The 24,398-nt window shown below is 45.6% G+C and overlaps 3 protein-coding genes across 17 annotated transcripts; 2 read left to right on the top strand and 1 right to left on the bottom strand.

The window, feature by feature from the left end:
* Positions 1-451: 451 nt before the first annotated feature.
* SERPINF2 (serpin family F member 2) lies at positions 452-7,832 on the top strand. 3 transcript variants are annotated; one of them, XM_032448462.2, is made up of 9 exons: positions 452-534; positions 1,601-1,664; positions 2,255-2,317; positions 3,229-3,619; positions 3,922-4,065; positions 4,242-4,445; positions 5,281-5,423; positions 6,003-6,207; positions 6,781-7,832. In XM_032448462.2, exons 2-9 carry the CDS (start codon positions 1,605-1,607, stop codon positions 7,104-7,106), a joined length of 1,536 nt encoding a protein of 511 aa, XP_032304353.2. In that variant the 5' UTR covers positions 452-534; positions 1,601-1,604; the 3' UTR covers positions 7,107-7,832. The 3 variants fall into 3 exon arrangements, with proteins under 3 accessions (XP_032304353.2, XP_085378336.1, XP_015736136.2); XM_085522210.1 differs by having other exon boundaries at positions 452-1,079; XM_015880650.3 differs by having other exon boundaries at positions 452-1,145.
* Positions 7,544-24,201, bottom strand: SMYD4 (SET and MYND domain containing 4). 10 transcript variants are annotated; one of them, XR_014936521.1, is made up of 12 exons: positions 24,056-24,201; positions 23,845-23,986; positions 23,664-23,753; positions 21,948-23,106; positions 21,655-21,837; positions 21,188-21,351; positions 20,353-20,485; positions 19,805-19,921; positions 19,323-19,446; positions 18,453-18,659; positions 11,387-11,556; positions 7,544-8,520 (listed from the first exon to the last, which is right to left on the bottom strand). XR_014936521.1 is itself a non-coding variant. In XM_085522181.1 (10 exons), the coding sequence occupies exons 1-10, from the start codon at positions 24,087-24,089 to the stop codon at positions 18,509-18,511; spliced, it is 2,319 nt and encodes a 772-aa protein (XP_085378307.1). In that variant the 5' UTR covers positions 24,090-24,201; the 3' UTR covers positions 18,340-18,508. The 10 variants fall into 10 exon arrangements, 5 of the variants coding, with proteins under 5 accessions (XP_085378307.1, XP_015736130.2, XP_085378310.1 ...); XR_014936522.1 differs by having other exon boundaries at positions 7,544-8,517; XR_001558976.3 differs by having other exon boundaries at positions 7,544-11,556.
* On the top strand, positions 11,076-17,848 carry SERPINF1 (serpin family F member 1). 4 transcript variants are annotated; one of them, XM_032448464.2, is made up of 9 exons: positions 11,076-11,137; positions 12,875-12,964; positions 13,651-13,736; positions 14,150-14,348; positions 14,428-14,583; positions 15,353-15,556; positions 16,351-16,493; positions 16,867-17,077; positions 17,436-17,848. In XM_032448464.2, exons 3-9 carry the CDS (start codon positions 13,659-13,661, stop codon positions 17,693-17,695), a joined length of 1,251 nt encoding a protein of 416 aa, XP_032304355.2. In that variant the 5' UTR covers positions 11,076-11,137; positions 12,875-12,964; positions 13,651-13,658; the 3' UTR covers positions 17,696-17,848. The 4 variants fall into 4 exon arrangements, with proteins under 4 accessions (XP_032304355.2, XP_032304354.2, XP_015736137.2 ...); XM_032448463.2 differs by having other exon boundaries at positions 12,871-12,964; XM_015880651.2 differs by lacking the exon at positions 12,875-12,964.
* Positions 24,202-24,398: the final 197 nt, after the last annotated feature.

Raw genomic sequence — 24,398 nt, 5'->3', positions numbered from 1 at the left:
TGCTGCAGGGCCCTGGGCACCCACCATCTGCTGAACACAGAGCCTCGTGCTTGCTGCATCAGGGACAGAGGGAGGAAGCATCCGAGGCTTTCTGCAATGGAAGTTCCAAAACTAGAGAGCCCTGTGGCAGTAAATACCAAGCCCTAAATTTGCACCAGAGTTATGAATAAAAGGCTGCATTCCCAGCACGGGAAGTATGTGGAAAGCAGAGCTGCTGCTAGGAACAGCTGGCATTTCCCATCAGCACAAATGCGATTCAGAGCTGGTAAACTCAAGGTTAACGTTGCCTTGAAATGACAGCATCATTAAGTGTCTCCCCATCCCCAAATACACCACAAACTCCCTCTCCTGCTCCAAACAAATGTTTAACAGGATGCTGTAAGTCAATATTTGCCTGCCAAATTCCCAAACAGGGGGTGGTGCCGAAGGTCGGCGGGTAGGAGGGCTGGGCTGGGCAGGAGGCTGTGCCCCATGCAGAGCTGTTGGTTGGGCTAACGCAGGTGCCAGCTCCAACGTGGACACCAACAGCCTCAGGTAAGGAGAAATGAAGGAGAATGTGATGGTAAATGGGGGGCTCTACCAATGAGCATTAGTGGTTTTGTCAGGGAGAGAGCAAATTTGATGGAGAGTTAAAGATTTGGCACCATGGGGGGGTTAGGGGTGTTTGGAGGGAGTTATGGCAGCAGGATTTTGGGTGAAGGGGGAATGAAATGGTCTCAAGTTCTGCTTGTTCTGCTGGGCAAATAGTCACAGCTCAGTTTGTTCTGGGTTGAAACTGGGGCTGCTCCAGGAGTGAAAAGCAGCCCCAGGAGTTAAGTGGATGGCAGCCATGCCGACGCCTGGGTTTTGGCATGTAGTGTTTATGTTAAGGAGAAGATGGGTTATTTCTGTTTGAGCAGGAAAAGTAGTTGGTCGAAGCTGTGGCCAGGGAGTGGGTGGGGATTCATTGATTGCCCTGGAAGCTCCTACTGTCCCATACTGGAACTGGAGCACAGGGGTGGGAGAGGCTGGGTTTGCCAGCAAAAGGGGAAGGCAAGTGCTGGGAAGGGGAGGACTTTCTATCCCAGGACTAATTGCTGGTAAATCCCTCTGGTATTGTGCTTTCTACCTGCGAAGCCCCTTCCAGGCAGCACTTGCTGAGGCAGGTCAGTAGCTCTTCTCCTAAGAGCTGGGCACAGCCAAGATGATGCTGTGCCCACACCTCAGTGGTTTGCATAGGGAAGGAGCAGAAACTCTTGTCTTCTCCCCCATGCACAGTGTGTGTAAGACTGATTAGGGAAATACCATTCGCAATCCAGATGAATGAGGGTGTTGGGGTCAGAAGCACAGGTTCCAAGCAGAAGAGGATCATGTAAAGAGTCCGGCTGTGGTTACAGCTCTGCTCCTGTTCCTCTCTGATTTCTCTGCCTTGGCGTTGGACCCAGGAGTCCTGTGTTGTTTCTGTGCAGCATTGTTCATCTCCTTATTGCTTTCTGCAAGCTCCTGCGCCAACCTGTTTGGCCAGGTTGATAATTTTCTCCCTGTAGACCTGACTAGGCTCAGCTTGCTGCTGCCAGGTAGCTGGAAATAACTCCTCTCTCGGCTGGTCCTTCTGTTCCAGAAACATGGCGTTGCTTTGGGGTCTGTTGCTGCTCTCCCTATCTGCTCTGCACAGTCATCCAAGGGTAAGTTGTTCCCTTCCAGCCATCCTGGGGTTCTCTCACAGTCAACACAGGGCAAGAGCAAGGGCAGAGAAGCTGTGGGGTAAGCTTGCATCTCAGCTTTTCCCATCCATAATTACTGTAAATATCTCCATTACCCAAGTAATGCAGAAAATCTTTGGAAACTTGGCTTCAATTGTTCTTAGTGACCGTGACATTCAGAGTTTAGCAGGACATTGTTTTAATAACAGCTTTTTGTTTTCTCTCTCTCTCTCACTCTGTTTTAAACCCGGATCCCTGTCAGATCTGAGATTGCAAAACAGAATGCATTATTTTGTACCCTTCTGATCCAGTCTCCTCCTAAACAAACACAGTGTTTGCAGCCTCCCCCAGCTCCTGCTTATTTCCACATCCCCTCAGTGGACCCCACGGTCTCCATTTCTGCATCCTAAAGCTTGCCCTCATGTTCCTATAGCACCTCAGGATTGCTGCAGCCAGGCTGGTGCCAGGTTTTGACCTGACCCCAGGGGAATGTGTTAGGAGTGAGGGCAGAGTCAGCTGGCTCTGGAAATTCAAAGGAAATACTTGAAAGCTGACTTTGTTTTTCTTTCCAGCTTCCTTTGGCACAAGCTATTGAGCAACAGCATCTCTCCTTAGACAAAGCTGTGGATCTGAAGGTAAGCAACGACAGGTTCCATCCAAAGGACTTGCTGTTATACTGTGACACTTGCAGTGGTTTTCTAGGATGAGCCCAAGCAATTGCAGTGCAGTTGAGCAGTGTCTGTGCAATAAGAAAGTCCATTTTGTACGGACTTCTCTTCCTGCCTCACCCACTGCTGCTCTGCTCCTTTGTGTTAGAAGCTCCAGACTAGGCAGCTGGGCAGCACATGGAGTAAATGTCAGTGGCTGCCTGCACAGGGATGGGTAAGTGAATTATTTCACTTCTGATAAGGGAAGACAAAGAAATTAGCTAGAAAGGAGGGTGAGAGGGAGGAAGACTCATAGCTAATGCTACCCATTGTGACTGGCTCTGATAGTGCAGAGCTCTTGCAGCAGGGGAAAGTCATCCGGATACTGGTGGGAACAGAAAGATCTGAGGGAAAAAAAAGCATGTGTTTAAGGGCATGCGAATGTGAGGACAGCAGCAGCAGCGCTATAGGCTAAAGCTTAGACAACTGGAAAATGAGGAATCTGGAGAGAAAAGGGATGGAATAAACCAGACGAGTCAAGAAGAGACAGATGCCTGGAGGAGGATCTGAGCCAAAATGGATCAAGGCTGTGACAGCAGCACAGGGTGCTGACCAGTGCATGTGGCAGATCTGCAGTCCCAAAATATGTGAGAAGGTGAAATCAAGGTTGAGGATGATGGATCTATAAACAGTGAAGCATAGGACAAGTGCTAAGCAGGTGGTGGCTCTTGTCCCCACAGCCTGGAGTGGGTGCTGAGGGCAGGAGAGAAGGAACCCTCATTCAAGTCCATTTTCCTGGCATAAAAGATGTGGTTTTCCAAAGTCATTATATGGTCAAACTTATTAAGGAGATAAGACTCCTGTTTTCCCAGTGCTATATCCTTCTCATTTCTCCCCAGAACCTGAAGAGTGGTGGAGATGAAGAGTCTGCTCTGCCAGGAGCCATCCCAAGCCCACCGAATGCAAAGCTGGCAGATACATGGGAGACCTATGGGACATCACCTTCCATCTCCACATCACCTGAAACTGGGGATGAGGAGAGCCCAGGAGATAAAGCCACAGCTGGGGCTGTCAGCTGTCATGAACAGGAACCCTCTGGGAAAATCTCTTCAGAAGAGGGAGAGGGTGAAGAAAAAAACTGTGACTTAACTTGGAAGAAAAGCCAGAAGCTGGCAAATGGGCTGATGAGATTCAGCACTGATCTCCTGAGAGAGGTCCAGCAAGAATCCAATGGGAATGTGATCCTGTCTCCCCTCAGCATTGCCCTTGCCCTGTCTAACCTGGCACTAGGTAACTTACTCACTGTAACAGCACTTGTTTCTGCCCTTCCCTGAACCCCTCCCTCCTGGATGGAGGCACTGGAAACCAATGTGCAAAATGCAAAGATTAAATACGTCACCTTCCACTTAATCTCGTTCTTGCAGCTTTAATTAGGTACTATTACAATTGAAGCTGCCCTCAGAAGGCTCCTATTCTCAGATTTCTCTAATCTCTTGCACGACACAATATGTGTTTAGAATGAAGCAGTCCAATTAATGTCCCTGTTTTCCACTACGTAAGCATGAACTAACAGGGATTTGACTTTGCTTTAGGAGCAGCAAATGAGACAGAGAAGCACCTGCTGGAGGCGATGCACCTGGACTCCATGCCGTGTCTCCACCACGTGCTAAGCAGCCTTCGCAGGAGGCTGGCAGGAGCCATGCTCAGCCTTGCATCACGTGTGTACCTGCAGAAAGGTGAGAGCTGGCACAGGGCAGCCATAGTAATGCAGGACAGAACTTGGTGACAGAGAGCAATGCCATCCTGGGGAGCCGTCTTCTTGTTCCCTGGGTGCTCTCCCTGGGCAGTGACTGGTTTACTGAGTGCATTTTTAGGTCTTGTGACTTTGTATGCAATTCTTTCTCTCTGCCAGGATTTGAGGTCAAAGAGAAGTTCCTGGAGGAGTCGGAGAAATTCTATGGGGCAAAGCCTATGACCCTTTCTGGCAGCAGTGAGGATGACCTCACGGCCATAAACAAGTGGGTAAAGGAGGCAACTAATGGGCAAATACCCGCCTTCCTACAGCAGCTCCCTGGAGACACAGTGATGCTCTTGCTCAATGCAATCCATTTCCATGGTGAGCTCCGTAGGTCTTAGTTCTCAAGCCTGATCATCTTGAGGAATAGTTAGAAATCTACTATTGCTTTCTGCCAACGTTGCAGCTGAATGGCATCTCCTTTCATTGCTTCCTGATAGTCAATCTGCTTGTTCTTTTCTGGTTCATCTGCTGTTCCTCTTACTTTGATTTCTTTACAGTAATGATCCCCAACTGTTTCACAAGTGCTAAAAATGTTACTTGACTGCAGAGCCAGAATACAGCAGGTGGAACCTGTGGTATTTTTGCATCCTGGTTCAGGATCCCAGACAGCAGCACCTCACTGCTCAACTTAACCAAACCAGGTCACATGCAACCCACTGTGCACCGACCAAACAGCTCAGAGGCAGCTTCTGTGGATTTCTGACTCCAGATGGTGGTTGGGTGCATCTTCCCCTTTTAACTTCCTCAGGGCTGTACATCAAAACAAAGGCCAAACACTTCCATGGTAAATCTGCCAATGTTTTTGCTTGGTTTTGGAGCACTGTTTCACTGTATGCAGCACAAAAGCAACACTCCTCATTTTTTCAAAGCACTTAAACATACACTGCTTATCTCCATAGCCTTTGGTCATCTCCCATGATGAGGTGCCAGGATTAATCCCAGTTCCTTTTATTACTCCATAATCCCTCTGGAAGATAAGAGCTTCCAGCTGCTAGGGTTCCTTCAGCCTTGGTACTGCCTTCACTGCATTCCTACGTGCCTGGCCACTTGCTGAGAACTCATGGCAGGGAAGAGTGTCAGCTGAGCAGTTTGTAGGTCCTGTTTTCCTACTCAAAAGGAAACTTCACTGGATTCTCAACTTGAATTTTGACAGGGTTCTGGAGGAATAAATTTGATGCGAGCTTCACCGCGCCAGATGCATTCCACCTTGACGATGACTTTGTGGTCTCGGTTGAGATGATGAAAGCCCAGCGATACCCCTTGAGCTGGTTTACTCTGGAGTCTCAGGACATTCAGGTGCATACAGGTTTTGACTGGTGTTTCCTCTTGCTATTTTATTTCACTGTCTCCAGCTATTCTTTCCAAAAAACAAGTACTTTTTAACACGGACAGCACACGGAACATTTTGATAAGTAGCCTTTGTAATTGCTTCCAGTAAGAATGTTGAATTTCTGCTTTCAGTTTTTGGGGGAAAAAAGCCACAAACAGATATTCCCATTCAATGAGAACTAATGGAGTTTTAAAGCTCTGAATTAAAAATGAATGAGGAAATAATGAAAGGAATTCCCCTAGGCAACGCACCCTTGGAATCCTTCAGGATGCAGCTAAAAGTACGGCTACGGTGTCTGTGAGCTTCCATCCTGTCATGAGTTCCCTCCTTACCAGTCTGTGGCCAAAGACTAAAATCTGATGCTGTTTTTCCACCAAACTTCCCTGCCCCCCCCCCAAAGAAATTGGACACATTCCCAGCTGTTCTTTCTGTCCTATGTCTAGGCTGGCTCTGTAGATAAATCAGAAAAAGAGAGAATTTAAAGCATCACTTTCAGGTCTTTCCTTCCTCCTCCATAAATTCTTCTTGGCTGGTTTTATTTCCAGGTAGCCAAGTTTCCCTTTAAGGGTAACATGAGTTTTGTGGTCATTGTACCAAACCAGTACACTTGGAATACTTCTCATGTGCTGGAGAACTTCCCTTATGAACAACTATGCCGGCTTTTCCCCAAAGAGGTGCCCACCACAGTGAAGATACCCAAAATAAAACTGGATTACCACCTGGAACTCAACAGTGTTCTCAGTCGCATGGGTAAGGCCTCTAACAGGATTTGTGCAGAATAAGTGAATCCGATCAATCTCCATGGCATATGTTCAGTAACACTAAAAATTGCCATCCTTGTTTCGAAAGCTGTGCCTCACAGCTTGCTCCAGATAACATCAAAACCTCTTCACACTCCTTACTCCTCTCCTCCTCCTTACTCTTTGCTTGCCTAGCACCAAATGTTTTGCTCCAACGAGATGATACTATAGGGAAGGCAGCGTTCACTTCCTTCCCATCTTTACAAGCTTCTCCTATTCGTAGCCAAGACCAACTTCCTGCCATGTGTCAACTCATCTCCTTTTTTTCCCTAACTGAAAATGGATCCAGAGCATAAAAATTGTCAAGAGAAATTGCAGATCACAAAACCTGGAACTGAGAGCTTACTGAAACAAAACACTGTGCTCTGAATCTCAATATGAGAATAAATAGGATTCACTTTCTTTTGAAATAATAACACGTAACAATACATGCAACAACAGATGAGGGAGCTGCTTTCTTCAGCCAGCTTTGACAAAAATCAGAGCTGCTGGTGAAGGTTGACTTTAGCTCATTTCTCTGCAGGCCTCCAGGAGCTGTTTGTAAGCCCAAATCTCCAGAAGATCTCAGATGAGCCCCTCTTTGTATCCAGTATACAGCATCAGTCTACCATGGAGCTTAAAGAAGATGGGGTGGAAGCCTCTGCTGCTACAGGTGTCATGATATCACGCTCGCTCTCAGCCTTCAGCTTAGACCGGCCATTTATCTTCTTCATATTTGAAGAAGAAATAGGCATCCCACTGTTTATAGGCATTGTAAAGAACCCTAACCCCAGTGCTGCTCCCCAGATGAAAGAGTTAAAGGACTTGCCTGGTGCAACAGATGACAATGAGTACCCCATGCCCAAATAAGCAAGAAGCAAAGCCTGTGTTCTGGGACTGCTAGTTGACCCTCTGGACCAGCTGAGAGAGGCCTCCTACCACTGCTGATCTCCCTTTGAGGCCACAGAAGGCAATTCCTTGCTTGTTTTCCTTTCCAGATCCCTACAGACCAGTCCTGGGATATCCCATTCCAGCCCTGGTGAGCTTTTCTTGGCTGGAGCTCCCCTCTACTGACCCTGAAAACCTTGCTCTGCCTCTCAGTCCTGGAAGGGAGATTTCTGTGTCCCCAGACTCTTATTAGAGTCTTTATTAAGCTCTTATTAGAGTCCAGCATAGCCTGAAATCATCATTAGCATCTGGCAGCTTGGACAGCAGCCAGAGGTATTAATATGGCTCTTCCTTCCTTGGTTCCTGTGAACATGCCTTCCTCACAGTGTTCCTCTATAAACTGTCTGTTTGTACCCACCTAGGAAATGACCTCTAAATCTAGTGGACTAGTAACCAGTTGTCTTCTCTGGGATGAGTCAGAGCCACTTCAGGCACAAGCTCTTCTCAGACACTGCCTTTTCCCACTCCTTGGCTATTAGGATCTGCTGTGGGAGGGTCTGCAGTGAGGGACTCAGTCCCTTTTTCTCCAGTCCTGTTCCTGAAAAATAATTCTAGGTTCTTGAGTAATGCTGGATTTTACAAGGTTTATTTTGTAAAGCATTTTTTAGTAATTTTTATGTTGGCAGAATAATAAAGAGTAAAGCAGAATGCATTTGCTTATGGTGTTGCATTGAAAGACCCAACAGGGAATGGAAACAGGCGAGTGACTTGAATAATTGCAAAGATTAGGAGGAAAAAAACAGTCTGGGCATAAAAGATACAACGCTATGAGGGGCCCTTGCAAAGGAGCTGCTCTTAGCTACGCTTTGTCACGTAGGATAAGGGGGGACTATGATATACAATTGCTAATCAGTAAAGACTGTCCAAAGATGAGTCTAGTAACTGCTAGCTCACTTACAGAGTGTGCTTGACTCACTTGTTCAGAGCTGGCACCATGAATTGGGCAGAATTCCTTGAATTAAGGCATAGCTCCCTGACTTCTTGTTCTAACGTAGCTGTGCTCAGCTGGAGCAACCTACCATGTACAATTATTGGGAACCCTCCACCCCACAGAGCTACCCATTACCACTTGAAAATGTTTGACCAACTCACCCTTGCCTGCCAACTTACAGTTACTTATATATAACACAATGGTTGTCCATAGCAGATTCTGCTTCCAAACTCCCTCAGCCTCTGGATAAGAAGTATGGTGATCTGTTTTTGTGAAATAGTGGTTACAAAGCACAAGGGCCATCCTTCTGGCACAGTTTTCCTACCTCGGGAAGTCTGTCTTCCCTCAAAGGAAGGAGCAGAATGCTTCTGGGAGCCTCCGTCCCTGAATAGTCTGCACCATCTGCTGGAATAAGGGAAGGACTGACTCACTAACCATGAATTTCAGGGACGCGGGAGACTTTGGGGAATAAAAAGTACTGACTCAAAGCTGCAATTACACATTTCTCGTAGTCTAAAAGAGGGAAAATGGCTAAAGATAATGCCCACCCCTGTGACCAATGCGATGACACGTCCCCTTCAAAATGAGGGTATAATTATGTGGCCACATAATTCCAACAAGTAAACCCACAAGAATCTAGCCCTACTCTAGAGGCGTAGCTGTAGCCCACAGGGTGCACTTCAGCTCATTTATTTATACAGATTCATTTCTAACATTCAGAAATACCATCCCATGCCTTGGGTATGTCTCGCTTTCCTAATACAATGTCATTCCACTCTGTTGCACTGCGTCCTGTGCAAAAGTGCAAGCCCTCCCTTACACAACTCTGCCCTCCAGTTCCCTTTCTTCTGTAAGGCTTTTTTCCCCTCTCATTCTCAGGTTCCTGAACAGCTTTGATTCTTATTTCCTATCTTCCTTCTTTCTGCCATTCCTCCTCCTCCAAGCTATTCTTGTCAAACTATTAATTTCATCTTATTTGTCAGCAGAGCAGCCTCCCATGACTGTGCTTCGGTGCACAAATGATCGGTTACACCAACCTTAAGACTCCACTGACTCTGCAGAAGAGGCAGTTTGTAAAATGCAAAGTAATATTAATGTCTCCACTCAGGAATTTCCACTTCGCTTTGCTAAGCCTTCATGTTGACTGAGCTCTGTTCTGAAACAACACGACTAGAATACAGCATCTGCTCCATAACTCACCTGCACCACTGGCTGAGAATACCAAATAAGCCTGAAAATCTTTAATATTATACATTTTTTTTCTCTTACTAAACCAAATTCATATCAATATCAAGCTTCCACAGCACTGCTCTGACAGCATGTTGCCTGCTCTCTCGAATCCAAAACAACCTACAGTAAAATATTATTTCTATTGATTTAACAGAACTGATACTCGTGTAATGAGAATCAGGGGATTAACAAACACACCACTTCAGGGATATGCTTTTTCTACCTGCAGGAATAAAGCTTGCTTCAGGCTATAACATTCTATGCAATCGCTACTCCACTTTAAACGGTTTTACACCAAGATTTTATTTACAAAGAAGGGCTTTCATTTGAAGATACAGACAAGATACAAAAAAATTCTCTATGTTCTTCCATAAAAATGAATTTTAATACTGTATTTGTATCAAGAAGTGACAAACAACATCAGAAGTTATCTCCAAAGCTCACGCTCTCATTTTTCCAGCAGACGATGGAAGTCTAACAAGTACAAACATCTCTGCTGATGACTTCTCACTGAACAAGCCAAGAAGCAGAGCTGTTGCTCTTCATGTCAGGAAGGGTCACCTTTGAAGCACTGACTAATCACAAAGCAAGCTCCTTGATTTGCTTTTCCCACTTGCAAAAACAGCTGCTACTGCTCCTCTGAAACCATCCTTTCCTCTTATCCAAGGGACTGTACAAGGCCAATGCAAGCATCCATGAGTAACTCTTTGTTACCTCTGAGCAGCAGGGCTGGCAGCCCAAAGCATGTCCCAGTACAAACCAGACAAGGGATACTGACATTACTGCACAATTTACTTTCAGCATTTCCAAGTATACAAACAGCTGTACTGGATTAGGCAGCTTCATGTCAATCTCTCCTAGCAGCTAGGAACAAATGACTGAGGAATAAAACCAAGAAAGTAGAACTCAGAACAAAAAAACAACTGTTCTCTCATTGTGTCTCCCAGCTGCTGAGCATGATTTGACATCTGACCACTGTTAGACATAAATGAACCTGTCGTCTATTAATTTATCATTTACTCTTTAGAAAATCATTTTCATCTTCTTCAGTATCGAGGTGCAATGAGTTTTACAGGTTAATACTTCATTAAAAAAAAACCAAAAAACCCTCACTAAAACTATGCTGATACTGATGAGTGCTCCCCATGACTCTTCTATTATGACAAATAATGACCTCTGCCTCTTCCCTCTTCCTGATCACTTATCACTCTATGAGCTGCTACAACATTCTCTTCATTATCTTTCTTCTTTTAAACCAAGACTTCTCCTTTTTGGCCAAAAAAACACTCAGGCATATACATTAATAACTTCTTCACCAGCAACTATCACTGTGTAGAATCACTTCTGAACATCTTCCCCTTAACTGCTTTAAGCTGCAGATGAATCCAGCTTCCCCTTCACAAGCCTCTCCATTAAATCTTTAAACAATACTCTATTAACAGAGAGAAGAAATTCCCTAATGTGACACGGGGCAGAAGTGAGGGAATAAAAGGCTTGCTCAAACACTGCAGGGAAGAACAGGCTGAACACTTGGCTCAGTCCCACGTTTCAGCTGTTAGAAAGCCCTTATCACAGAAGGCACATTTGCTTTGGAAAGTTAAGCAAGAGGATCACAGCAAAAGAAAACGGGAGCAGAGCACTTTAAGAGCGCCCTGGGAAGCTGTAACCTGAAGCCTGCTGAAGGCTGGGCTGGGGAGGCAGCAAAAAGCAGATGTGACTGTACTGAGCCTGCACTGTCCCTGGCTCACACTCGCTGGGATCCTGCAGCAGTGGCGGCCGAGAGGAGCCCAAGGTAAGGGGCAACGGAGGCTGCAAGTGCTGCCCACCTCAGCAGCCAGCAGCCAAGAAAGCAGAGGGCACAAGGATGAGGCTGGGGGCTTCTGGGTGGGTCGTGGGGCACAGGTGTCAAAGAGCAGCACTCCCATCAGGTAAGCAGCATCACCAAGGGTTGGGAGCCAGCAGCATCCTTGGGCATCACTGTGCTTCAGTGTGCTCAGGGATTGGGACTCCTTTTTTCCTCCCTTTTCTGCCCTGCTAGTACCTGTGCTGCAGCTGGGAAGAGGCTTTTTCTTTTTGCAAAGGTGACAGTTTTGGTGGGAGTCAAATCCTCTAGATCTACCGGTTGCACGATGCTTCAGAAGTAGTCAGTGCTGAGGGATGGAGCAATCACAGAGAGCAGTCTGAACTCATCAGTGCTGTTTCATAGGACCCCTAAAATCAGAAGTATTTATAAATGATTTCAGACTTGTATTGCTATAGAAGGAAAGCAAAACATTTCACTCGGCACCTGCAGGCCTTCACAGATAGACAACTGCCCTGCACAAAGTTCCTCCTCAGCTCATTTATCAACACTTTCTTTCTGTATCTTTTGTACTGTAACACCACACGCTGCATGTTGTTGCTCCTTCTCTTCTTTCTAAAGGCAGCTACAGATTTTAATAGCACTCCTGAAACCATCCCACCTTTGCTCCACCAAATTCTTCTCTCTCTGCATTTCTGGCTGTGTGCTAAAGGACATGCAAATAGAATCCAGATGTTCAGACCAATTCAAGAGCAAAAAGGCTTTGTCTTTCTAAAATGGAAATTGTTTTTTGGCAAAGTCTGAGAAATATGAAGCTGGTGACAGTACTGGCAAAAACAATACAAATCTGCAGAACCAATCTTTGCTGCTGTACTCCCAGGAGCTCAGTATAGTTGGAAGCAGGGATTGTGTTGAGTATGATCTATGGAAAACCTTCATCTCCAGACTGGATTGTGCCAAACCTCTCCTGCTAAGCATGCAAGGACTGCTTGGTGCAAGCATCCTCACAGAGCCCTGGCTGTGACCTGCTCTTAGATGCACGCAGGGCTTCTCTTTTTCAGCATGGTGCCTGTTCATTTTAGAACTCTGCAACAATACAAGCAATCCCAACATTGTACCCACTATCACACCACCAAATACGTTGATTTCTTCCAGTATAGTAAAACCTCTTGATAGAGTTGCATTTCCTGCACCAGAAAAATCTCATCTACTCAACAGCTGGTACAGCAAGAGGCCACAAGATACAAGAGCACAGGGAGAAGAAAGTACTACTTCTATGTTACGCTGTCTAAACATATGTGAAAACTTATGACCTCCACTGCGATACAGTTTTCTCCAAGGCAGAACTACCTCCAGAACAAAAGGATTTTGGCAGGAAAGAGCAGCAGTGAATTGCCTTTCACTGATGAAAAGCCTCTGCTTGATCAGACCAGGTCCTGACCTGTGGCTGTTGTAGCCACGTGGCTTTAAGTTGTATTTCTACCAGTAGGCGCATTTCCTTTATAGCTGCAGTTAATCTGAAACACATGTTCTTTCTGCTGCTTCACTGGATGCCTGGATCACAGGGGTTAGTTAAACACAACCCTCTTCCTTTAATTTCTGGGAATCTGTATAAATATCACTTTAGACCAGCCACAGTGGCGTCTGTTCTGGGGGCATGACACTTCTGCTGTAGCTCTGCACCCACAGTGAAACCCTGGCTTACACGCTGCCCTTTGCACCAGACAGATCGGGCTGGAAGAGTCACATATGCCAACAGTGGAGTGATTAAAAGTGGGTTCTACAGAAGGAACAAGCTTACCAGCTTTGGACAGTCAGGTACTTCTCTCTCACCTCTAAAATGCTGAATAAGCCAAGCTCTGACTTTCACCTGTTCTCTAGATCTGGACAAACATTAGGTATTTGCTCATAGCCCTTCTCTTCACTGTTGTTTAAGAAAGCTTTTCTTGGCCTTTTATCCCACTGCAAATAAGAAGTGAAAGACTTGTATAGCCCTAGCTTTATAGCCTTCCGAGTACTTGCAGACACAGGAATCATGATAAATTACTGCCTGAGGTAGGAACTTGTTTACCAAAACAGCAGGCAGTCAGTTTTGGTCTTCTGCCCCATTTAACAGTATGGATTTGCTAGCTTCTATACGTTCTGATGTATTTAATTTTTAGCCTAGAACTGAGAAGTTATGATTTATTGCTTTTCTGGACCCTGGCACTTAGTAGCTGACAGCATCAGTGTGGTTTGGGCCACACACATCTGCTTATGTGTTCAGGCACACCCAGGCATGAGTGCTTGCCCAGTTTGGAACTCCTTGGAGCCAAGGCTGGCTGAATACTTCAAGATAGAGGAGAAGAAAACCCAGCAAAGATCAGATGTGCATTGCACGATCAAGAAGGACAAGCAGCAGCATGTCATCACAGCTCCTGTCACAATGAGATACAGCAGTCAGTAGTGGTGGAGATGCATTCCTCTCAGTTACTCAAACTAACTGTCATGTTCTTACTGTGTAGGTTCAGGCATGCAGATTCCAGCAGTTCTCCTTCTCCTGGGTCTTCTAACAATCCCAAGTAAATGCCAGAACTCACCTACTGGACAGGTAAGTAGAAGACAGCAACAGAGAATGAGGGAGAGATACTTGGAGAAGATTATTTAATTTTAGAAAGTCTTAGGGAAGGATTAAGCACCCTCCTCCTAAATTAACTAGGCTTTCATTTAGCAACATAATGAGACTAACTACTGCTTTACGTAGTTAAAGCCACAGTGCTTACATCAGGAGATGACTGTGAGGCAGATACAGTGGATTCCAACCTGAGCACCGCCTTAAGCTTTATTTGGACACTTTAAAGTGAAGTCACTATTCCTACACTCTGTATCGGTAAGATCAAACTAATACTTCTGTGGATTACAAGAGAGTATCTGCAGACACTGTTTGCCTTTGAAATGCTTATCGTAACTGTACCTGTTCTTGCAAACTGCAAGTCTAAACAGAGTGCTCCCTGTACTTGCTAGAACTCTCCCACCACTGATGGAGCTGCTGGTGAGGTTGAAGAGGAAGATCCGTTCTATAAGACCCCTGTAAACAAGCTGGCAGCTGCAGTCTCCAACTTTGGCTATGACCTGTACCGCCAGCAATCCAGCCGGACAGCCACTGCCAACGTGCTGCTGTCTCCATTCAGCCTGGCTACTGCTCTTTCTGGTCTCTCACTCGGTGAGTTCCTGCCCCTTTTCCTCATGTGCTGTTTGACTTGACAGGCCATCCTTTGTACTGTTGTCCTTCTTGTTGGCAGGGGCTGGAGAACGAACAGAAGATGTGATTTCTCGTGCCCTCTTCTACGACCTGCTTAACAAAGCTGAGGTCCACAACACCTACAAGGATCTACTGGCCAGTGTGACTGGGCCAGAGAAGAGCTTGAAAAGTGCCTCCCGCATCGTCGTGGAGAAAAGTAAAAGTCCTTTCCCTCTATCAGAATTTACCTACATAAGTAGCAGCAGGTAGAAAACACTGAACAAGTAACGCTACAGTGACAGCTTGGCTCTGGCACAACTCCGGCAGTGCATGGAATGTGTTCCTCCTCCTTGGAAAGTTTATGTACATGCAAATAAAGGAGAAGACCAAACATGCACCAAAAGATACTGGTGGGAGAGCAACTAGCATGCAGAAGACCTAGAAGAAACTCACTATAAGGATCCTGCTTTCACTCTAGGTTTCCTGGCAGATGCTGCTAACTATCAGGAATCACAAATTACATTTTCCTATTTGGTGACAGCATTCAGCCAGTATTCTGTGTTTAGTTCCTTGCAGAAATATTGGAGATACACAGTGAACATCTGAAAAAAAAACCCTAACAGCTATTATTTGAAGCCAGCCAGTTCCCAAAATGCAATAGGTTAAGTAAGCTGAGCTCATACAGCAAGCTGAAGAAAGATGACTGATGCAGGAATAGCTGTACCCAGGCCTTCTGTTCATACATATCTCTCTCCTTTACTTTTCAGTAGAGGGTTACTCCCTACTGCAGCATGGTTGGTTTTAGGATCTGGTTCAGTTTCCTCCACGCACCATCAATCATTCCTTTTCATGGCAGGTTTCAGCATACACAGTGCCACAGATCTGTTTTATGAGAGAACTGCTGCTGTGCTTTAGATTATGATTTGCTGCCTTGAGATTGTTTTGATAAGGGCGCTAACTGCAACATCAATCTTTTTGTTTCCCAGGACTGAGGGTGAAATCTACTTTCCACAGCCAACTAGAGAAGTCCTACAAAATGCGTCTGAGGGCACTAAGTGGCAATACCCAGTTAGACCTTCAGGAAATCAACAACTGGGTACGGCAGCAGACAAGGGGAAGGATCCTGAGGTTCATGAAAGACATGCCCACAGATGTCAGTATTCTCCTTGCTGGGGCTGCTTACTTCAAGGGTAAGGATGCTGTGCACTTTGCTAATTAAGCACACATTAGAAGATATTTGAGGGAATGACCTCACTGCCAATGGTGAAAAGAGAGTGCCAAGGTACTGAATATAAGAAGAAAGTGACTGAACACATATTTAACAAGCAAGAAAAAAATTCATTCTACCTGAGCAGAACTAGTCCTCAGTGGAGGAATTATTAGTCTTGGAAAGCTGAATCTTGACCTGTTTGCAGTTACAGACCAAAGAAGAAAGCTTAAGCTTACAAAACTCAGTGGCAAAAGACAGAGTATTACCATTTAGGGTAAGCAGAGGTTAAAGGCTGTGCTGAGCCTTACTATTGCTGTGGAAGGCATGTAGGGAAATACTGGAGAGCTGTTCTAGAACACACTCCAAGCCAGCACCTACACAATCCTGTGTCCCAGAGAATTATTGCTTAGAGACAAAGAGCAAAACAGAGGTGGAGAGAGGAGTGCTTTCTGTGCATTGACACAATTGTTATCCTTTAAAATAGTTTTGTAATTACATAAGTAGGCATCAACTTCCCAACAGCTACTCCACCCATACATTGGCTTGATTTTTTATTTCCCATTTAGTCAATTCCCAGATGAAAAGGAGGGGCCTAAGAATGGCAGTAAATCAATAAGCTCAATCAGCCTACTTCCATCTCTATCATTCACTTGTGCCTCAACTTTTAAAGAGCAAATACTACATCATAGGTAAAGCACAGGACTTCTCAGCCGCAGATATAAGCCTAACTTAACATTCCAGATAATCTTTCATTTTATCTTTTAAAAAAAACAGGGACTTGGAAAACCAAGTTTGACACCAAGAGGACTGTCCTGAACGACTTCCATCTGGATGAGGACAGAACTGTGAAAGTGTCCATGATGTCAGACCCCAAAGCCATACTGCGATATGGTTTTGACTCAGAGCTCAACTGCAAGGTCAGACAGCAAATATTGCACAAGAACTAAACCTACTGAGGAACAGGCTCAGCTACACTTAGCTGTTAAGCCATTCCACAAGACAGCCTTGCTCCACCCATCAGGCTAGTTTTGCAATCCCTATTTTGGAAGGCATTTTGTTGATTTTTAGAATATTCTTTCTGCTTTTACACTGGCTGTGTGATAACCAGTGCAGAACTGAAACCATACGCAGATCCTACTAGCCTGTATTGGTCTACATAAAACTGGGCAAGAGGGGCAGGACACATAACTTTTCAATCTTCTTTCCACTTCTTCTACTGTAGCATGAGTTCAAAATCATTGTACCGGTCCATGGGGTATGTCCCTTTCTTATTTATAACTGGTCTTCCAGATTGCCCAGCTGCCACTGACAGAAGGAGTCAGCGCCATGTTCTTCCTGCCTACGAAGGTGACCCAGAATATGACTCTGATTGAGGAAAGCCTCACTTCTGAGTTCATTCATGATGTAGACAGAGAGCTGAAGACAGTGCATGCTGTGCTAAGCTTGCCCAAACTGAAGCTGAACTACGAAGAGGCACTTGGCAACACTCTAAAGGAGACAAGTATGTGCATCACATTCTCTCTACAGACTGTAAGGTCTGAAAGCAGTAGGCAAGTTGTTTCCTGCTCACAGGGGAATATGATGCTGGTGGGTTATTGGTACCACTCTCAGTCTGTGCAGATTTCAGCAACAATTAAACCACTTCAGTCCAGGACTCAACTCTTTATCAGATATTTCTACCAAGCTCATACAATGTTTCTGAGATTAAGAGGGAGAAGCATAGTACAAAGAGTTGTAAGCTTCTGTCTGTTATTCCCATTAAGCTCTGTCTGAACAGCCATGTCCTCCTGGATCACAGCATTAGCAGTGCTGCTTTCCCACCTGCTTTAGGTTAATGGAATTTTCTTTCTTTCCTCTAGGGCTCCAGTCACTTTTCACATCACCTGACTTTACTAAGATTTCTGCCAAACCCATTAAGCTATCTCATGTGCAACACAAGGCAGTCCTGGAGCTTAATGAAGATGGGGAAAAATCCACACCAAATCCTGGGGTGAATGCTGCTCGTCTGACCTTCCCCATAGAGTATCATGTGGACAGACCATTTCTTCTTGTGCTGCGAGATGATACCACTGGAACCCTCCTCTTCATTGGCAAAATCCTGGACCCCAGAAGTGTTTAGATTCCTTCACAGTAATCTGCAGTGGTAGTGCTCAAGTGGAAAGGATGGTGCTGGGAAAGATACTGGCTCCCTGCTCTGCTGCACAAAGACACAACTTGCAAGTCTTATGCCTTTATGCTGCAATAAAAGAGCTTTTGCTATTACTCTCCACAAGCCCCTGTATTTTCCCTTGAAAGACTGTCCTGTCACATACCTTCCTTCACACTCCCATTTTCCCTAGATGGGTCCCAAATGCAGTTCTGTCCTATATACAAACATTGCTCTAGTTTATACTGTATTTTTCCCTAACCCATCTACCACGCTGAAGCCAGTTGTTAATCACTGCTGGATCTGTTCTGGTAGCTCACCCTCCAAGCTCTGCTGTGTCCTCTCTTACAGCTCATGAGTTTGCACTTCCCAGCCAGCTGCCTCATCCATTCCAACCATTTATGTTTCGTACTGACAAGAATGGAAGTGCGTCAGTAGCATTAGAAGTAAAAGGCACTTTGGTCTGGATGAACGAATGCTCATGACCAACAGAATACCACACATGGGATGTTCATATCTCTAGAAACACACATACATAAGCATCTCAAGCATTTACCTCGCCTGCATGCAGAAATCCTACAGCAGCATCTATTTCCACTATACCACACGCAGACCCCTCATGTTAGAACTGGTCATTTTATTTACAATTGTATCTCTAAAAAGCATCTTAAATTTCACTCGAGTTATTGTTACACACAATTTTCCAGCTTGTATTACATGACAACCTTACCACATGAAACTTAGCTTTGATGAAAGATCACACTGAATCTTCCTTTGATAGGGAAATTAAGTCCTCTGAAGGATGCTTCTGGGAAGTTCTAACAGACAGGTCTTCATCTCTTGTAATTCCTGGATCTGAGTACTCTGCGGACCACAGTGCACTGATAAAATCTCCTCTGCTCTTTGAATTGTGCTCAGAGCTTCAGAAACTGCAAATCTGAAATAAGGAAAGCGTATACAAAATAATTAATTCGGCTCCCTGAACGTGCACAAACTTCAAACCTTCCCCCCCAAGAAACCTCACTCTGTTCATGGCTATAAATCGCACTCTCTACCACCTTTCAGCAACAGGAAAAACATAGCAAGTGTTTCAGCTGCAAAGGGAGGATGGGCAAAAATAATAAATAAGGAAATGGATAAAAACTTAACACGTTATCTCTAAGTATATGTACCCACTTCTGCACTGTAGCTCATGCTAAAATTCAGACAGTTAAAGGGATGTGTTGTTAGAAGATTTGCAGTAAACTGGAGGGCCAAAATAGAGCAAGATTTTATTTCCTTACTTGAAAAGATGTCAACAACATTGTTCAATTGAAGCGCAAACACCAGGGGTGACTGGTTGTCAGAATAAAATAGGCCAGAGAATAAACAGAGTCAGGAAATAGAAAGAATAGACAGATAAAAAGCTGAGGAATGGGTCCAAATGAAGCATAAGTGAACCCCATTGGGTTCTATCGACTTGCACTTGAGTAATGGGACAACTTTTGTACCCAGGCCAAACTGCCCAGGGCCCTGCAAAATGCCAAGGGCTAACTGCCACAATGCTGTGTTGGACACACATGAGGGGCAGGGATGGGAGAGAGAATGAAAGCAAATTTACCCATTGAAGAGAATTTGTGCCAGTTTGAAAAGTTCATGACCCATTTCTACACTTGATGGCCCATGATGCATTTCCACAAGCTGAATGCTCCTCTCCAAGTGTCTGGCTGCTTCTTGCCACTTTCCTAATGGAAAAATAAACAAACAAACAGAACTATAAATAATTACTTTTTACAGCTACTGTCATGCAAAGAGTTTGTCAGCATTATGCAAAGCATGGTGAACTGTGTCTCCAGTATTCTTGGGAGGCTGCTGTTCTCCAAACCAGGACAAGGAATGACAAGAACATGAGATCACATTATTGGTCACTGGCTGCTAAGAATGTAATTTTGGCAAAAGAAGTCCTTCTGAGAGCTCTGCTGTCAAAACTGGAGAAATGGAGTAGTAGAAAAGTGAAAAAGCTAGTCAGGGAAAACACTAGCCAAGTTAAATCCCGAGTTCAGAAAGCTGAAGACAATTTTGAGTGAGAAGAAGATGCCGTACCAAGTGTAGCATAGACCTGTGCCAGATGGTCCTCCAGCTCTCCCATCAGCAAATGCTCTGGTGACAAGAAGTTTCTAGCATCCATTTGACACTTCAAGAGCATTTTGATAGCTTCATCTATAAAACAGAATATGAAAAATTCATCCTACTGGCCAGTCCCCAGCTTGCCATGAGTCATGTAATAAACTCAGTCATCTCTGCATCTTACACAACTATATCTGGATTTGGTTAGGATTCAACATCTACTTCCTCTGCAGCCCTGCTTACTCTTAACACAGGGCTGGCCAGACTCGCTCCAGGAAACCGAGGCCCAAGAATGCATAACTCCAAAGTTATCCTGAGTTCTTTTAGTCACTGTGGAACAACGTATGACCTAGATTAACACCCGGATCAGGGGTATAAAAAAAATAAAGCTCAAGTCCCCAGGGACATCAGGCTTCATGCCAGCAGAGTCCAACTACATAAGCAACAGTGCCATCTCATGGCTATAACTACCCTCCCGACGCGTACCAAGAGCTGTGACCTTAAAGCAGAAAGCTGAGCCTTACCAGCCTTGCTATCTCTTAGCAGCTCTAATGCTTTCTCCATTTGTTGCTGAAGGTCCAGTAAGCGCCGTGACAATCTCTCTCTGCTGACTGAGAGTGCACAAGCTTTGTTTGAACAACACAGCATTTCTTCCCCCTGTGAAAACATCCCAGAGATCATTCTTGCTCACATTCAACTCAAACTTGCTTACCATTTCCATACCTCTGTATTATGCTACAGAGATGCTAAATATAACTGAAAAACCAGGTGGCTTGCTTGTAAACTGCTGCTAACTTATTTAGGTTTTAGGTGAAGCTTCCAGGAATAGCTATGACTGCTATGCAGGCTCAGTCTGAGACCACTGTAGGTTAGTTTGAAGCAAGGTCAAGAGGTATACAACTAATACTCATACAAAATACATACTCTGTTGACTTCTCACCTAACACACACTGCATTCATTTTCCATTTATATCTCGTGAATTGCAGATAGTGTGATTCTGACCTTACATAGACCCTGCAGGTAGCACCTTGTGCTCTAGACTCCAGGATCTATTTTCTTTCCTAAATATCGTCTTCCCCACAAACCATGCCCATGATATTATCAGATTCCTTCTGCAAGTTCAAAGGGATTTTAACTCCCTGTTAAGGGCAGTATTTTCCCTATAATGCTGGAAGATTGAAAGCAAGAACACTGCAAAGAAACTGGTTAAGAACGGTGAAATACTGCTTTTACTCTGCGGGGGTTTTTATTTGCGCAGCAGAGGTCATAAACTCAGGCCTTTAAATCTTGACTTTCCCAGAGGCCCAAACATTACACATCCTGATAAGGTTAAACAATCATAACCATCGAAGAACTACCTGCATTGAAGCCTGGCAGCTAGGGCAGCAGAATGAGTTTCTCATGGACACACTCTCGACATCAGACTCTAACTCATCAAGGCATGCCTGACAGCGGCACTCAAAGAAATACTGACTGAGATGCTGTTGTCTCTCAGCAACCCTCATTCTACACCGATGAGGCCCTGCAGAAGGACAGCAAGGGTAGAAAGCACTGAACAAATAGAGTTCCTAAAATTCAGACTGAAATCTATATTTGTTAAAACTGAGACAAACTACAACATCCTTTGGATAGTAACGAACTGGAGAATGAAAGCATGTTGGGTTCAGCAGATAGAAAATACTTGGTTTGATATCTTTGACCAAGGATCATACATAAACAAAGACTCTACCAGCATTACATTGGGAATTATGATATTATTAGCAATTAGTAAGTACACCAAGCAGAGGAGAATGGATGTCTGTGTCTTGAGACGGAGAATACTTACCATAGCAATGGAAAATCTCCTGGCCGCTTGGGATTGTCTGTGATGCCCTGACAGTGGCAGCTGTCCCATCAAATGACACACTGATATTGGGGCTACATGAATGGTTCAGAAGGCTGAGGACAGGAAAGAAGGCTGTCGCCAGGCGCACAGGCTTCTTATTTACAACAGCACCATCTCCAGACTCTAAAGACAGAGAAAAACCTGCATCCATCTGCAATAGGAGCTTTTTACAACTCTCTGCTTCACACAAATGAGATGAATAACAAGGAAGAGCTTAAACTTTTTTATCTTACCTAACTCCTGCATTACAGTGATCGCTTGTGCATTACACTGTAGCTGCAGCACATGCCTCAGCATTGCTTCTGCCATAATCATCAGTTGTGGAGACAGTTCATCAGATGCTTTTCCACACGTCTTTTGTTCTGATCCCATTGTAGATGACTCCCTGTTCAGAACAGGGGCCTCTAGACCAGTTTCTTGCAGTTTTTTGCATATAGCTACTACACTCAGCATGCAAAGGAACTTATGTTCAGGACTATGCTTCTCAACATGTGGCAAAAGGTTGAACACAGCTTGGTAGGAACTCTGGTACTGGCCATTATCATTACAACCAGGGATACCTTTCATTCCAGCTCTTGTATCCAGTGCCTTGCTGGGATGTTTACCTCCTACCTCAGCACTACAAAGGTCCTTGTTGCTATCACCATGAGACCATTCCACCAGCCTGCTAACCTCTGAAAATCCTGCCAGTAGAACAGTCCTTAAGGCAACATGGCAGAAGACCCCTAATACAAGCAGTAGTGCTCCCAAGGGGCATTCTGTCCTGTGGTATTGCTCCCATGCCACATCTGCACAGTTCTGGCTGCAGTACTTTGCATAACTGCACCCAGAACACGGCACAGAGGCTACGAGCTGCTTCAGACAATGGTGGCAATAAAGATCTGCGTTAGTGACGTGAGTATCCCACACTGTTTCGCTGCTGTCCTGTAGAAGGCAGCTATCCCCTTCGCTTGGGCAGAGCACACTGACAAAAGCCTTCTCTTTCAATAGATTCTGTCCTGGCAGGATGTCCTGGGAGGCCACCAAGTGTCGTCCTCTCTCTGTATTGAAATTCAAGCTCAAAGATGAAGATGCACCTGAAATACTGCCATTCTCTTCCCAGATCTCTGACTCCCTTTGAATATCAACATGTGCTTCTTGTGCAGGTTCTGGACAGCTTCCCTTATGTATTTCAGTCTTCAGTTGACTTAACTTTTTCTGTAGCGTAAGGTGGATGGGATTAGTCATAACGCCATCTACAGCCATTTTATTCTCCACTGCAGTCAGGGTGTCTGTTGCATCCTGTAACCTCCCCAAACGCAGAAGGCATTCAGCCTTCCTCAGCAAGACCTTGGGCAGCAGCCTATTTGGATAGCCATGACTTTCAGCCCTGGCAATATCTTCCAAACAAACCTGGAAACCAAGAGAAGGACTTTTAAGGCCACATGAAAACGCTGCCACAGGATACAGTGGCGCAGCCCAGGATAATCTGGTCTCTTTTCAGTAGTGCGTGGGGATAGGACTAGGGGTAATGGGATGAAATACAGCATAGGAAGTTCCGCACGAATGTGCGGAAGAACTTCTTTACAGTGAGGGTGACGGAGCACTGGAACAGGCTGCACAGGGAGGTGGTGGAGTCTCCTTCTCTGGAGATATTCAAGACCCGCCTGGATGCTGAGCTGTGTGACATGGTGTAGGGAGCCTGCTTTGGCAGGGGGGTTGGACTCGATGATCTCTAGAGGTCCCTTCCAACCCCTACAATTCTGTGATTCTGTGATACAGTTGGCCTTTCATTCTAACAACTAAACATCACTGTGGGGTTTGTAGGAGCGGCGACCTGAAGCCCTATGTTCAAACAACGCAAGGCAATAGCTCAGAATCTACTCGGGCTCTTCTTTGCCCTGCTCCCCACTCTTACTACACAGCAGCACACTGTGGCTGCAGGACTTAAAGCCACCGCCCTGACTTACCTCAAAGTACCCGAGGTGGAACAGGGCTGCAGAGCGGTTGGCGAAGCACAGGGCCACCTCAGGGCTGTGGGGAGGTTCGAAGGCAGCGGCCTGCATGGAACAGAGCAGATCCCTCAGGGCGGGCTGACAGCTCAGCTGTAGGATCTCCTCATTTCAGGCCCATAGCAGCTCTCTCCCTTACCTGTGAATACAGCCGGGCGGCATCGCGGTAGCAGCAGCGGCCGAACCGTCTGTTTCCTTCCTCCCGGTAGAAGCGAGCGGCCGCCGGTTCCTTGCCCACCAGAGCCCGGCCACACAACCGCTGTAAGGCCGCCTCCTCGGGCCTACGGGACACGGCGATCAGCACCACAGCCAACCCCACCTCACAACCCCACCTCTCCCATCCCACTCACCTAAATAGGCCGCAGCCCAACCGTAGGACTTCATCCAGCGGAGCCGCCTCTAGCCGTTCCCTCAGCGCTGGTTCCAGTGCGGCCCAGCACCGGGCAACGCTCCGCCGCCACTCCGCCACCGGCAGCGCCATGGGCCGCTCCCCCTCAGCGTTATCATGGCGGCGCCCAGTGGAGTAACCTTACGGCACTTCCGCCGTACAGCTTGGGGCAGGCAATAGGAGCGTGCTATAGGCCGCTCCCCCTTAGCGTTATCATGGCGGCGCCCAGTGGTGCAACCTTACTGCACTTCCGCCGTACAGCTTGAGGGCAGCCAATAGGAGCGTGAGTTTGGGTGCGCGCGCGG

The sequence above is a fragment of the Coturnix japonica genome, chromosome 22 (genome assembly GCF_054131305.1).
Source record: "Coturnix japonica strain WE chromosome 22, WE-NBRP24, whole genome shotgun sequence".
NCBI lineage: Eukaryota > Metazoa > Chordata > Aves > Galliformes > Phasianidae > Coturnix > Coturnix japonica.
This window is presented reverse-complemented; position numbering and strand designations above follow the sequence as displayed.

Excerpts from the sequence above, each read along its gene's own strand:
- SERPINF2 (XM_032448462.2), top strand. The coding sequence starts at position 1,605 with ATGGCGTTGCTTTGGGGTCTGTTGCTGCTCTCCCTATCTGCTCTGCAC. Across the intron at positions 1,665-2,254 it reads CTCTGCACAGTCATCCAAGG|CTTCCTTTGGCACAAGCTAT; the intron begins GTAAGTTGTTCC and ends TTTTCTTTCCAG. Across the intron at positions 2,318-3,228 it reads ACAAAGCTGTGGATCTGAAG|AACCTGAAGAGTGGTGGAGA; the intron begins GTAAGCAACGAC and ends ATTTCTCCCCAG.
- SERPINF1 (XM_015880651.2), top strand. The coding sequence starts at position 13,659 with ATGCAGATTCCAGCAGTTCTCCTTCTCCTGGGTCTTCTAACAATCCCA. Across the intron at positions 14,349-14,427 it reads TCTTTCTGGTCTCTCACTCG|GGGCTGGAGAACGAACAGAA; the intron begins GTGAGTTCCTGC and ends TCTTGTTGGCAG. Across the intron at positions 16,494-16,866 it reads ACTCAGAGCTCAACTGCAAG|ATTGCCCAGCTGCCACTGAC; the intron begins GTCAGACAGCAA and ends CTGGTCTTCCAG.
- SMYD4 (XM_015880644.3), bottom strand. The coding sequence starts at position 24,186 with ATGGCGCTGCCGGTGGCGGAGTGGCGGCGGAGCGTTGCCCGGTGCTGG. Across the intron at positions 23,754-23,844 it reads CCGCCCGGCTGTATTCACAG|GCCGCTGCCTTCGAACCTCC; the intron begins GTAAGGGAGAGA and ends TGTTCCATGCAG. Across the intron at positions 19,922-20,352 it reads GCTAAGAGATAGCAAGGCTG|ATGAAGCTATCAAAATGCTC; the intron begins GTAAGGCTCAGC and ends TCTGTTTTATAG.